The sequence below is a fragment of the Cavia porcellus genome, unplaced genomic scaffold (assembly GCF_034190915.1).
Source record: "Cavia porcellus strain 051 isolate PalLab524CR breed Dunkin Hartley unplaced genomic scaffold, mCavPor4.1 scaffold_8, whole genome shotgun sequence".
Classification (NCBI taxonomy): domain Eukaryota; kingdom Metazoa; phylum Chordata; class Mammalia; order Rodentia; family Caviidae; genus Cavia; species Cavia porcellus.
The window spans coordinates 79,994,186-80,009,614 of NW_026947491.1; the positions used below are offsets into that span (position 1 = coordinate 79,994,186).

General features: G+C 35.8%; 1 protein-coding gene across 4 annotated transcripts in view; it reads right to left on the minus strand.

The window, feature by feature from the left end:
• Window positions 1-15,429, minus strand: part of Atp2b1 (ATPase plasma membrane Ca2+ transporting 1) — a 111,372-nt gene that overhangs the window by 31,617 nt on the left and 64,326 nt on the right. For all 4 annotated transcript variants that reach the window (XM_063255284.1, XM_063255283.1, XM_013159226.3 and 1 more), the window contains exons 3-6: window positions 14,574-14,771; window positions 6,073-6,327; window positions 5,855-5,980; window positions 2,198-2,338 (exon numbers count right to left, since the gene is read on the minus strand). In XM_063255284.1, the coding sequence (XP_063111354.1) occupies window positions 2,198-2,338; window positions 5,855-5,980; window positions 6,073-6,327; window positions 14,574-14,771 (720 nt within the window). The remainder of the gene's footprint in view (window positions 1-2,197; window positions 2,339-5,854; window positions 5,981-6,072; window positions 6,328-14,573; window positions 14,772-15,429) is intronic.

Sequence of the window (15,429 nt, forward strand, 5' to 3'; positions counted from 1 at the left end):
TCAAACTATTATGGACATTATCTTAAGAAAGCAGAAAACACAAATATGGAGGCAATAAGGTTATAAAAACACAAAAGACACCAAGTTTTTGGTGGGAGTGAGAACAAAAAGGTGCGTTAAAGACAAGAAAGATACCTTAGTAAATCTAGAATAAAAACAGAATAAGCCAGTAAGACTAACCCCCAGGTAACCCCCAGGTTAGCTTAGATTTGAAAAACAAAAATGAATGTCTGGTGCTATAAAGCAATCAATGAGGACACAGGTCTACTGCTTGGAATAGGCAATGTGGAACAAATATGGTCAGAAGGAATAGAAGCTCAGGATAGATGAGGAGACAGTAAGAGAATACCCTGCTACTTGAATAAGTTCAAGTTTGGGAGGCCAGATAACCACACTCCAGGCTGTGGAGGGAAATGAGACAGATCACCCTGGACTGCTTTTTGAGCAGTTGCCAAAGCAGTCAAGAGAATATACCAAGGCTGACAGCCATAGTGCAAACTGTCCTGTATTGAAGAGAAGAGGAGAGGAGGGGGGTAGGGGGGAGGGGAGGGGAGGGGAGGGGAGGGGAAGGTGGGGCAGGAAGGCGAGGCCAGGCGAGGCGAGGCAAAGCAGCTGTACAAGCTATTAGGGGAAAAGGTGCTTACTGGAAATCACACTGTGGGACCAGTAAGAACCAAGAAATGGTGCAAGCTTCCTTCCTTTGTAAATGAGTCTGATAACTTTTTAACTCCTGTGTAGCACAATGGAGCAGAGTGAAGTTGGTTGGTCAGTAACTAATGCTCTGGCCTGGACCAAGTGACACAACCTCCACAAGCCTTACTCTATTCATCTCTAAGGAAAGTGACAGTTTTCACCTCATGTGGGTAGGAGGGTCAAAGAAATGAGCGTGTGAAGCGCTTCACAATCATTATTACTGGCCTGCTGGACGCAGTCCGCTTGGCCTTACAGCATGGGAACTCACAGAGTACTGCCTCGAGCAATGGGTTAGGAGGACCTAGAAATACGGGTTGCCACTCTCCTCTGCAGCTGAGCTGCTCAAATACTGTTTTACTAAAATAAGGATTTCATAAGTAAATATGAAACTCAAAGAACAAAACAACTTAACACATACATTCAAAACTGTTTTAGGGTTAGGGTTAGCTCAGTGGCAGATCACTTGCCTGGCATGTGTAAGGAGAAGTCTACGGGAGTTTGAATCCAGGAGAGCACCACTACCACCCACTACTGCCCAAATCCCCCTGAAAAAGAAGGAAAGGAAGGAAGGAAGGAGGGAAGGAAGGAAGGAAGGAAGGAGGGAAGGGAGGGAGGGAGGGAAGGAGGGAGGAAGGAAGGAAGGAAGGAAGGAGAAGGAAGGAAGGAAGGAGAGAAGGAAGGAAGGGAGGGAGGGAGAGAAAGCCAGCCAGCCAGCAAGCAAGCAGTGCTGTAACTACAGGCTACTGAAAAGGTAAAACAGAATGACTCGTGGGGGTGCTCAGAGTGGGAGACAAAAGGTGGTATGGCAGACAGTGAGAGGGGGATCTTCTAAAAGTGACACACCTCCCAACTAAGAAACTGTGATGCTTCCCTATGTGTGACAGAGTTTTGTACAAGATCTCTGTGGACAAATGCATGGTTATCAAGTTTACTGACTGACAGATAACTTGGAGGATAGCAGACACCCCTCTGATGGATCAAATCAGAAGTCCTGATATCTGATGATGGGCTGAATATAAGACTAAATATAAAGGTGATGTCCTAGTCTTGTGTCCAATAAGCCAACTGCATAAACACAGAATGACATGTGAATAGCAAAAGTCTAAAAAAGATTAGAAATTCAATGAGACCAAAATGTGGTGTGGCTGACAAAGAAAGCTACTACCAAAGAAACGAGAAAAACTAAGAAATGCAAATAAGAAGTGAGTGTTCAATTATATAAACTAGAGAATAAACAGAATACAGGCAGTGGAAGTACTCAAGCACACGCTTAATCTGTCGGGCTATGGTGGAGATAATCATACTAACTGAAGAGACTTAATGGACTTAAATCTAGAAGAAAAACTCTTTTAAATACTATCATGCTAACTTACAATTCTGGTTCATTTTCACTAGAGTTTTTTGTATCAGAATCTCCTGAAAGAATCTGTTTTCTGTATCAGTTCTCATGATCTAGTGATTCTATTTCCAAATACCAATTTTTAGAGCAAATTGCTCTTCTTACTTTTCTTTTCCTTTTTCTTCTCATCTTTCTTCTCTTCCTCTTCACCTCCAGCTCCAAGTAAGGTAAAGATAATTCCAGTTTGAGAATTTACACCTACGGCAGTAACTACCATTCTTCCAGAACCTTCCATCACATGAGTACCTACAGCAGAAAAATTCGTAAAAATGACAGGTTTCTTTCCTACCACCAAATTTAAAATCTGTTTTCAATATCCTCAACATTCAATAAAATGGTACATAAGGTCTTAACTATGCAACCAGATACATGCAACTTGAAAGCTCATTGTATCATTTACTGTGTGGTACTGGGCAAATTATAATATTAATTCCTAGTCTGTAAAATGGGGAAAACAGTACTCACAGAAATGTAATTTACATTTTTCATTGAAATGCATTACAATGCATTTCATTGAATTACATTGAAATGCAATTTACATTTTTCAAGCAAGTCTATAAATGTAAAGTGTTTAACATGCTCTTTTGGATTTGCAGTTCAATAAATGCTCATTATTAATTATAACCTAAGGTATGAAGGATATGTCTCTAAAGATGTTTATAAAGAAATGTACTTATAATCAAAAGAATTCCATAGTAATAAATGTCCTATTTCCCAAAGCCAGCTTCACAATGTCTGTCTAACCCAGGCTTTCATCCTAACCTGCCTTGTCCCTTAACAAGTCTCTCTGCTTTTTAAGTTCACCTGGAAATGTTTCAATAGTCCTACAATCTGATTTCATTATATGCCTCCTATGGTTCAAAATTTTCTAATTCTTCATTGCCTAATGGGTTAGTCTAATATCTTTTGAGATCAACCAACATTTCAAATTTTCTCATTCATTACTCTAACATAAAATTTCATTATAAAAAGCTAAGGAGCAGAATTCTGTGCTCCTTACAGGGATCTTGCAAGCTGGCAGGCATTATTATTCTTATTTTCTAGAAACTTGCCTGAGGTTATCCATCTAGGAGTTGACAAGATATAAATTCAATCTAATGTCATCAGAGGACAAAGTCTGTATTTTTCCTGCAGGAAGTCTGCTTATAGTTCTCCACCTTTTACATACACATCTGTGCATTCTCCTTTACTCACTAAACGGTTTCTCGGCTCATTTACAGTCCAATTTTTTGTTCACTTTAATCAATTTCAAAATTTTCACTGAATAAACATTCTTGCAGTTATCGTTTACTATATTTTAATGTAGTTAATCTTCCAGAAGGCAGGTCTGCATCACCTACCATCATCTTATGTACCAAATCAATATCAAAGATCGTCTACTAACTACCATGATAATGCTTACTTATGTACTTACTCCTGTACTTAAGGATTTATATTTGGCTATTAATTAACAGGTAATTTATCTACTACAAATTTCCAAGTTTTTTATTTTCTTGCTTTAAAAAACCTATATTCTGAATATTGGTCTGAATATCAGATTTATTGACAGTGAAAATACAAAGGAAATAAATGAAACATTTAGCAAGTACTATATACAACAAACAATTTGCTTTTTCTAGTAATTCTTACATTCTGCACACTTCAATTTTTATGTTCTGGTCTTTCCTAAAAGTTAATGTACTGAGGCAAAGTAAATAGTTTTGCTTATATCATATCCCTCCCAATCACTGAATACTACTTTAAAAAATCTAAATTTAAGATGCCAAGAACAGTAGTGAGAGATGGCACCATCAGTAAATTTAAAAATAAATGCATGTTGTGTATGTTAGTAGATTTCTGTTACACGGAAATAAATGCAGAAAACTTTCCCACCCTATTGCGGTAAGAGAGTACAAAGTTATTTCTGTTTCTTCACAAAAATGAAAAATTTAGAGTTCTCTTGGTATACTTAGTGTATTAGGAAGCAGAGTCTACAACGAAACTAACCAGTCATCTATGTTAAAATAGTAAAGGACCAAAGTTCAGAGAAGAAAATCAACCTCAACAGTTAAGCACTATGTAAATACGCTAGATGTACATTATTAGTTCATGAACTGCTAAACTATGCATTTGGCAAATGTAAAACAGGAGACTCGCTCATTTTGCTGAATACCATGGCTCTGTGGTGCTAAGGTATGACTGAATATCCTCTCTCCTTTGGAAAGGTTAGATCCTACCTGATTAGTATTTCTCAGAAGCAAGGTAAAGAATAATTACTTAAATACATTATCCTTGTACATACAAAGTATTTTACTTAATATGAATTACAAGCCAAGCAATAAAAAAAAAAAAAAACTCAAAGAATGACTATTTTTAGGTATGCAGGACATTGAGGATATAAAAATCTCAAGGGTTTTTTTTTTTAGTAATATGTAAGTGTACATTGCAACTGGAACTTTATCATACTTTAAAGCGGCATTTATTAAATATATACATAAATATGTTTTTTACAGTAATTTTTGGGGATAAATACACAGGTTATCTCCCGTGACTTTATTTATTTTTGCTGTAGGCTTTGTCTCACACATTTACAAATCTTGAAAAGGTTCTGCTCCCATGTAATCACAGGTAGAACTTCGTTTTTAGCAAAATCATGTTTAACCAATATGAAGCTCATAGCTGTCAAGTTGTTAAATAGCTAAATCACCTGTAATCTGACAATGCATGAAATATTAGTATTTCATTAATATCTGGTAGTGATAATAGAAGACAAATAGAAAATATTTGACTTCTCCCACACACTAGTATAAATTCAATGTAACATAGCTCTCATAAATAACTTCATAATTCTATCAAAGCAGAATAGGAAACTTACCAATTCACATTTGAATCAGCATGCTTTTGGAGGTAATTTGTGGTATCCTGGTTTCCTCACATTCAGTGTTTTTAAACCTCGTGATTTTTTTATGTACTCCTTTCTGTTTTATTTTCAACAAACTTTAGTTCAACCTATCACAATTAGGCTATGACAAGAGACTCCCACACATACACTTCTTCTTCTTTTCAAACAGTACCTCATCTACGTAAATCCTTTTTCCCACTCCCAAAACAGTCTCCTTATATTGTACATATTCATTCCTCACAAGTAGATGTGAATGCTCTTCTTTATCCATGATGATTAGTCATAGAACCGTAGGTAAACAGTTCAAATCTCAGATTCACTCAACAGTTAAGTAAGGGAGTAGGACTACGTAAACTTTCACAGTTGTGTCATTTCTTTCAAAAAAATCCCTGATCGTTTATAGATTAGCATGATAATTCATTAAGATGTTTTAAACCTATACACAATCATTCCTCCACACAACAGGTCTTAAGAATCAATGTGAGGGTCAGGGATACAGTGTAGGGGCACAAGCACCTGCCTGGCAAGTGCAAAGTCGTAAGTTTGATCTCTAGTTCAAATTAAAAAAAAAAAAAAATGTGAAAAAGAAAAGCAGAACAATTTTTAAAATTTTCAGTTTTATCATTACAGTAACATTAACACTGACTTTCAAATCTCTTTGGTTTCTATGGACCCAGGTTACTCATTTGTAAAATATAGCTCTGAATTCAGAGACTTGCATTGTCTCTGTCATCTTATAAAGTCTCTTAAGATTATAAGGATACGGTAGCATTAAATACTGATTTCACATTATTGGTTCACAGGGCATTAACTATGTTTGCTGACAATACTATATAGCTATGAGGGAGAAAAAGTCCAAAGTACACAGAAGAAATTCATACCTGATAAAAGTAAGGGATCCTTATCTAAAGACTTCTTAACATGATCAGATTCACCAGTCAATGAGCTTTCATCAATTTTAAGATCATTGCCTTGAATCAGTATACCATCAGCTGGAAGAAGATCACCTAAAAGAAAAAGCAGTAACACACTAAACTATAAAGAGGATCATATAATAATTTTACACTCAGAGTCAGATGTGTTGCTCATTTTTACTTACCATATTTCACTTGAGCAATATCTCCAACAGTAATGTCAGCTACAGGAATCTGAATGACCTGACCACCCCTGATGACAGTGAACTTCTGTTCTTGTTCAATTCGACTTTGCAAACCTCTGAATTGTTTTTCTTTACTCCAGTCATTAAAAGCTGTTACTAATACCACACACACCACTGATAACAGGATTGCAGCTCCTTCAATCCAGCCAGTTTCACCTTCACCTTCTTCCTCTCCAACAGAAACTTCTCCACAAACTATTTGGAAAGAAGAAAATGTTTATTAAGGGGGGAGGGGGAATAATACAAAGAAAAATTTTGAACTAGTGATAAAAACCAGAGAAGTCCAAATATATTTTCATGTTTTTTTTTACTCCATCAATTTTTCTCAGAGCCATAAATACTGTATTCAATTCAACATATTCCACAAGGACAAGAATACTCCCTGCGACAGTTTTAAGTTCCTTGCCTCTGAGTCTCAACCTTAGGACATATACGGGGTACTAGTTAAGAATAAGTGTACTACAGATCAAATCTCAGTCTGAATGCAACTCCCAGAAATATCATGAATTTGGCTCTACCGCAACAAAGTGAGTATCACAATAAAGTGAGCCATATGAGTTTTAGGCTTCCAACTGCATATAGAAAATTACATTTAGCCAGGTGTGGTGTGCACTTCTGTAATCCCAGCTCTTGTGAGGCTGAGGCAGGCGGATTGTGGCAAATTCGAGACCAGCCTGGCCTACAAAGTAAGCCTAAGGCCAGCCTGAACTGCATAGTGAGACCCTATCTCAAAAGATAAAAAAAAAAAAAAAAAAAAAAACAAAAAAAAAAACTATATAGTACTCTGCCCATAAAATAGTATTATCTAAAAAAATGCATACATCTTAATTTTAAATATTTTGCTGTCAAGAAGTGCTAATTACCATCTGAACATTCAACAAGTCATCCATTTTTTTCCTGGTGGAAGGTCATTCTTTGATGCTGGCAGCTACAGGGCGGTGGCTGCTGAAGACTGCAGCTGAGGTGGCAATTTCTTTCTTTTCTCCCCACACCCAGCACTGGGGCTGAACCTAGAGTCTGTGCACTGCCATATGCCCCCAGCCCCAGGTACTTTTTAACACAGGGTTCTGCTACTGCACTGAATTGCCGAGGCTGAGCGTGAACGGCTAACCCTCCTGCTCCCACCTTCCCGACTGCTAGGATTATAGGTGTAATACCATTCACCTATCTGACTCCCTCACTGCCACCTCTGCATGAGTCAATTTCTTAAAATAGGACAACAGTGAGGTCTGCCACATTGACTGACTCTTCTTTTTACAAAGATTTCTGTATAGGACTTGATAATGTTTGACATTAAAGTAAATCGCACAATTTAATTTTATCAATTAAGTCTGTGCAACAGTCTATATTCATTATCATTTCAACAATGTTTACCATATCTTCACCAAAAGTAGATTCTACCTCAAGAAACTACCTCCTTTGCTCATTGAGAAGCAACTTCTTATACATTCCAGTTCTGCCATAAGACTTCAGCAGTTCAGTCACATCTTTGGGGTGGACTTCTAATTCTAATCCTCCTGCTATTTCCTCTACATTTGTAATTATTTCCTTCACTGAAGTAGTGTACCCCTCCCTCAAAGTCATTTATCAGAGTTGGGAGTAAACTGCTTCCAAATTCCTGTTAACGCTACTAGTTTAACTTTTTCATGAATCTAGAATTCTTTTGTGAAGTTTTCAATTCACTCTGCACAGATCCATCAAATGAACCACTACTGATAACCTCAGCACTCTTATGAAACGTAATCCTTAAATATTAAGATTAGAAGGTCAAAATTACTCTTGGATCCATGGACTGCAGAATGGATGTTGTGTTAAGCAGATGAGAAACATTTACTTTATAGTATACTTCACCAGAGCTCTGGATCAGAGACCAAGAGCACAGCTATGAACATAAATATCTTGAAAAGGATTTTTTCCCCTAAGCAGTGAATTCTCATTGGTGGGCTAATAATTAGTAAACCATATTATAAGGACATGTGCTGCCATCCAGGCTTTGTTTTTCCATTTACCTAGCACAGGCTGAATAGAATTACTGTAATTAAGAATTTAGGAGAATTCCTAAGGGATTTTGATATGGTAAATGAGCATTAGCTTCAACTTGAAGTTAACAGTAGCACTATGCCCTAACAAAAAGAGTCAGCCTTTTCTTTAAAGCCAGGCATTGAGTTCTCCTCTCTAGCTAGGGAAGTACAGAACTCGACTGCATTTTCTTCCACTGTAAGGCTGTTTTATCTACACTGAAAGTCTGTTTAATATGGCCACCGTTAGCGTTATCTCAGATCTCTGGCTAACTTGCTTCACCTTAAGTAATAGCTCTCTCGGGGCTTCAATCTGCACTTTTATTTCACCGAGGATGCCTTCTGTAAACCTCATGAACTAGTCTCCGTTAGCTTCCAGTCCCCAGTTCTTCCTTTGCATTTTCCTTGTTTCTCTTTTCCTTTACAAAACTGGAGTCAAGTACGACCTTGCTCTGTTATGGCGGGTTTGCTGCTCTATCTAGAGCAGTAAGACTTCCTCTTATTTCCTCCTTTTTCCGCACCCCTCATGTACAGTTTGGGAGCTTGGCCAGGACCCCGATGCACAACACACTCAACCCTGTTTTGGTTAAGACTGCTGTGTTACGTGGATGTGGTGTGTGCAAAACAATTACAACAGCAACATCCAAGACCACTGATCACAGATCACTGTGAGAGATAAAAGTAACAATGAAAAAGTCTGAAATACTATGAGAATTTCAAAACGAAACACAGAAACATGAAGTAAGCACATACTATCGGAAAAACGATGCCAACGGCCAAACGACTTGTTTGACACAGTTTAGTCACAGACTCTCAATGTGAAAAAATGAAAAATGCAGTACCTGGTGACACACAACCACGTGAGGTGTAATAACACAAGGCATGCCCATCTTTCGCTTGAGGTTTGGTTTCTTTGTCAAACTAGGAATCCACTACCTCTTCAAGTTGTTGGGAGGTAAATGTGAAAACACGCGGGAAGTAGTGGTTGGCCCATCCTTCCACTCACCCGACAGGGCCGTTACACATGGCAGGTCTCACACACAGTTAAAGTATTACGTCTAATCCATGAACAACACTTATTTATTCACAGCAACTTTACTGCACTGTGCTCGAAGCTTTACTTTGTAACATGAAAACCTGAGCAAAGTGCTGTTTGTTATTTCAATTGAGCACCTAGCAGGTGCTGAGGGACTATTCCTGGAGCCTGAGATACAGTATATGATAGTTGTAAAAGCAGGAGGAAATTCAAGTAAGACATGAACAGTTAATTTCAGATATCTACAAATGTTACAAAGGGGGAAAAAAAAAAACCATGGTATTTGCTGCTCTCAAATGAATAAAGAGGACTAATGGAAGGTGTATGAGCCAAGGAGGCCCCTGGAAGCATCTAGGACTTTTGGAATATGAGCCAAATGTACACAGGGAACCAGCCTTACAGATCCAAGGAAGAGACTTCCAGGGAGAGACTGAAGTCAGTATAAATGCTCTAAAGCACAAAAAGGTTTCAGAAAAGAGTAAGGGGGAAAATGTTTTAAAACCCAAAACCATATGGCCAATGCAATATGGTTTTTTGGACACTGGGTTGTAATCTATTTAAGTATAAAAATCAATTCAATGGTTCACAACTACCATTTTCAAAAGTGAGCAGAATAAAATAACAAGGACATACATATAGAAAGAGGTGGTTCTTGAGGCTTCACTGTGGCTATTTATAAAGTGACCTGAAGGGTCTTCTAGTTTGCTCTGTAAAGTTATTTCTAAGTTGAAATGAAATGTCTACCACTGGTAAGGCAGATGAAAATGACAAAGGACAATACAGAAGAATGAACAAATGAATGTCACTAGAATGACTAAAGCAGATTCCAGAACAGTGTGCACAGACTAAAGAAAGGGGAAAAATTAGTCTTGGAGAAGGAAGTGGGAGAGGTCAAAAAATAAACAGTATGATCAAATGGGACAAACGATAAAAACAAACACAAAAAAATATCCTGAGAACCACCAGTAAGAGGCTTATCACAAGGCTTAAAATGCATGTTTTCTTAGATGAGGTGTAAGCAGTAAGATTCACTGAGTGTTGCCATCTTCTTCAACTCAAATTCTGTAATTTTTGTTTTAATTACACTCAAGAAATGACCATATACAGTAGTACTTTAGTTTATGAACGCCATTTGATTTACGATTTTGGGGAAGATGGATGTGTTTTGTGTTTGTATGGGAAGAAGGTTGTGGTCATGTTTGTTACTGGTTGTGGAGTTTGAAAACCAAAGCAAAATTTGCCAAATGATTTTGTTTGCAAACAGATGTGTTTGTGAACTGAGGTAGTACTGTATGATGGTTTACAAAAAGTCAAAGGAATTTGTAATTTATATTTTTAAACAGAAACTAAGGATAAATATGCTCTTTAGCCTCCTTCTCCTCTCACAGCCTCCACAGCAGTGGTGACGAACTTAGAGGCTGCATGCTGCAGCTTGAAAAGGTTTGCCATCACTGGTCTGGGGAATTAACTCTAAATTGAACAAGTATGACTTTAAGAACAGCTGAGTGCTGAACTACTAAGTTGAATGCTTTCACCACCCTGGAAACATGGCTAAAATACTATCCAAGTAAAATGTTTAGGTAGTTTTTTAACTTCTTATAAAATCAAAGTATAATACTTTGTTCTGTGAAGAAAGAACATTAAACTGATAACAGAGGATGAAAGTTACCACTTATTCTTCAGAATTTCAACACAAACTTCGGTGTAATTGATGTCAGGACTACAAACAGCATCCTGATTTGGTAAGTACACTTTTCTACTTGGGATTACATAATGGTGTTTCTATTTAGCTACGAAATGCAGTAAAACCAAGTGATGAAACAAATCAAAGTTAGACCCAAACTAAGTAACAATAATGCTTTATAGCTATTAAAAATCCAAATTTTAAACTTTTATCTCATCTTTTATTCTTTCAATCCCTACTTTTGAATATACTTTAATTATATTTTATTCCACATATTGTAAAGATACAATTATAGATATAATGCATACATTTACCAACTAGAGGTATGTCTTCAAATTTTTCCTAATAAAGAACCAAAAAAACCCTCTAAACACCAATGTAACAGAGGTTAACAGGAGGTAACTATAAGACAATTACGTAATTTCCAGTTTTAAATCTCACATGCATGTTTTATTCTTAACGGTGTTTCAAAAGAGAACTGGAAACAAACTAACATATTTCCCTACACATACAGCTGTTTTATCCTGCAAAGATAAGACTGAAATGATCTTAACATAGACTAGTATTAAAACCTTTCTAGAAATTTCTTGAGTCTTTTTCCTACTAACAACCATTAGGAATTTTTAAAGATGCTACAATGAAAAAGAAAGTAACATGAAGGTCAAAGTAATCACAGGATGAAGTTTAGCTATACAAAATTCTTTTAACGTTGAAATTCTAAGTAAAATACAATAAAAACCTACTTTACTTGTAAATGCATTTGACGGAGATGCACAATCTAAATTTTATCTACTCTCTACCATAAGGAATCTATTTCAGTTTAAAAGTCCTGAACAGAAACTATTCTTCAGATGTTGTATCAAACGAATGTATTCATTGATAGCATATAGTTCTCAAAGTGTTGAACAGGAATGCCAGGCCGATCCTTCAGGTTGTCTACTTTCATATCAATATTAACACGTTTAATCGATTTTACAGAACTTTCCACAGATCATATTACACTGGCTGTGACATATTAAATGCAAAAGCAAACAGGAGAACTCAGCTCTGCTCAGGTATACCAGAAACTAAAGAGACACACCGAAAAGAAAAATGCTAACACTCCTCAAGATTTCATGTAAAAATTCCTATAGGGATTGAGGATTTAGCTCACTGGCATAAGTGCCTGCCTGGCAAGTATGAGGTTTTGAGTTTGATCCCCTGTACCACCCCTCCCAAAAAAAATCCTTATCCAAATGGTTTGAGAGGATAATTATTTTCCATTAAAATGTCACCTATAATAATACATAATCTGCTTGTGATTTTTAAACACACTGATAGTTTTTCAATTTCATTGGGATTAATAAAAAACCTGTATATATGTAGGGTAAACATATAAATTTGATAAATGCATACACTGTGAATTACCATAATCAAGCAAATTAATAAATCCATCACCTCACAGAGCTATCTCTTGTGTACGTGTGGTGAGAACACACTGATATTTTTAAACTTCTCCACCTTAATTTATCATGCAGTATATTATACCTCACATAACCAAAATTTCTTTGGTGTTCTCAATACCAAAAATGTAAAGGGACCATGAGACCACAAAGCTTAACCACCATCATGCAGATATCAGTAATTATAGACTTGAATTGGATGTAAGCCTTATTTTTATGCCACATGATAACTTAAGATTTCTGCAATTGAAGATTTATAAATAATGAATTTTCTTCAAGAAAGTTATGACTTCTTAGTGTAAAAACACAGGATAGAATGGGCCATGCAGTGTACTTACAAATGTTAAAAAGATAAAATGTACACTAAATAACTTGCCGCTATGAAGCAAAAATGTCTTTACATGTTTCATTACAACTTCTACAAGATTTTGAGTCAAGACTCTTTATGACACTGATAATGCTAAGGTACCTTCTCAGTTGCATTCTAAATAAAAGAATCTGTAAAAATTTGAAAAAGGTCCTGTTATTGCCCCTTACTAAAAGATTTAGCTCAAACGAACTGGTAATTAACTTCTTTGAAAACAACAGTCTTACAGTCTTGGGAAAAAATATTAAAAGTAAAATAAAAATTTAGTAGTCTGCTAATTAACTCCACTACATAGTACCAATTTCCAATGTTTTATAATAAAGTGCTGGGTAAACAAAACTGACGAATACAGCTCTATGCTGCTAAACTTGAGATGGTCTCATTTTTCAGGTCATAGTGTTATTACACACCTTCCACACTTACTCATGCACACACACTCACATACCATGAGTACACATATATACTGAGACATAGAACATATAGAGACATAGATATGTTTTTAAATCTGCAAAGAATATATACATGTATATATATGTAGACACATACACACACAATAGCAGGAATATCTACAGAGTAGGATTTTTTTTCAGTGAATCTATTATTTGCTTTGGACTGGCTTTTATTTCTCCTTTTTTTTTCCACAGTAAAAAATGAACTATTTATTTAATTAAATTACTGAAAATTGTAAAAATGATTTGGCGCAAAACTGACAACAGTATTATATGATGCCCTTTTTATCTATATCAGTGATTCTCTGTCAGAAGCAATTTTTCCACCTATGTCCTAATTCTGGACATATTTTTGATTGTTGCTGTTGTGAAACACTGTCCTACGGTCACTAGGTCACTACTGATAACCTGGCTTATACTATGATTTTCTTTATAAAAAAAAAGTTTTCATTTGAGTCCATGATATGCATGAGTCTGTTACTCTGCACATAAACTACACCAACTTCTAGAACTAGGAAATATTTCTTAAACTTTTCACAGCTTCAATGGCATAAAAAACAAAGCTTTTACAAAGAAAAGTATTTTACTGAACCAATCTTCTGCTCTGTAAAATACTAATGGATGACTTTAGGGCTACTAATCAAAACTAAGGCTAGATTTCCTAGCACTTACAGAATAATTTATTTATTTTAAATAAATTTTAAAAGGCAAAGAAATATCAAAGATACATGAAGGCACAGAAAAATGGGTATAAAAGAAAAACATTTATATCTGCAAGTAAAAGTGTGTCTATCCTTTCAGTAATATTCTCCAGCTGTTAGGACACTCTTTAAAGAAGGACCAACCTCCTGATTTGAAAATCTAAAATGCTCCAAAATCTAACCTTTTTGAGTACCAACATGATACCACCAGTACAAAATTGCACATCACTTGGGAAGAGAATACGAATTTGTTTTCATAATATTTCCCAAAAGAAACCAAAAACCAAAATGGAAATGATTTCACAATAGTACAGTATTTTTTAAAAATTTAAAAACAATTATGATAGTTTAAATTTAAAACAATTATGGAAGACTACATCACATATGCGGTATATTCTTTTGAAATAGGTTACATGTAGGGGCTGGGGATTTAGCTGAGTGGCATAAGCGCCTGCCTTGCAAGCACGCAGTCGTGGGTTGGATCCCTGGTACAGATGAAAAAGAAAAAGGGAAAAAAAAAAGAAATAGGTTATATGTTATTTAACCTCTGTGCACCATTGTAAAAGGCACCTGACAATATCTAATTCGAAGGGTTACTGTGAAAATTATCTAAGGCAATACATTTAAGCATAAGACTGCCTAGCACACTGCAGTCAACAGATGTTGACTGGTTATTAAGAAATAAGTTGAAATAGCATCATACCAAAGGCTTCCTTTTCTGTCTTCCCCACTTCAATTACTTACGTGCAGAATTTCCTTCTGGAGGTTGATAAAAAGAAAGGCCCAATGATACTATAGCTGCAATTTCTAATATTATTAAAGTAACATCTTGTAATGCTTCCCATACTAATTGAAGAAAAGTTTTTGGCTTTTTAGGAGGTATAAAGTTCTTTCCAAACACTGCTTCTCTTCTTTCTAAATCTGCAGGGTTTCCACTTAAACCTAATAAAAAGAAATAAATTTCAGTGAGTAATTTTATTACTTGTAAATAAAAAATATCTATTTTATTACAAACATACTAATTCATTGCACTTTAAAAAATTTTTTTTACTTTAAAGAGAATAAAACTAAGCAAAATTAAACAATAAAGCAAATCAAAACAAAACAGTGTAAGTGAGAGATGATTTCAAAACAATAGGAAATCAACAATGGCTACCAAAATGCCTCTTGTTATCTTTGAAACAGCTGCCCATAACATCAGACACAGGAAAATCAAACAAAATAGAATAGGATAGAACCAATAAAAACAAAACAATGAATGCAATACAGGACTTTAAAATAACATAATAGTAAATCCATAATACCTACCATAATGTATCCTATTATCTTTGAAATAGTTGCCCATGCTATCAAATATAATAAAATAAATCAAGACAAAACAGAATAAAACCAAACCAAACCAAACAATGAAAATGATACCGGACTTTAAAACATGGAATTAACAGTATCTACCACCTTCAGAAGGGATCTCCCACAGGTGCTACACTAAGTAGATGCTCAGATTACCGTTTAGGCCTGCAAAGCATGAGGTTGCATTTTATTCAATAGCTATCATCTCAGCCTGTGTTCTCCGGCCAGCTGGTGCTCGGGGCGGGGGTGG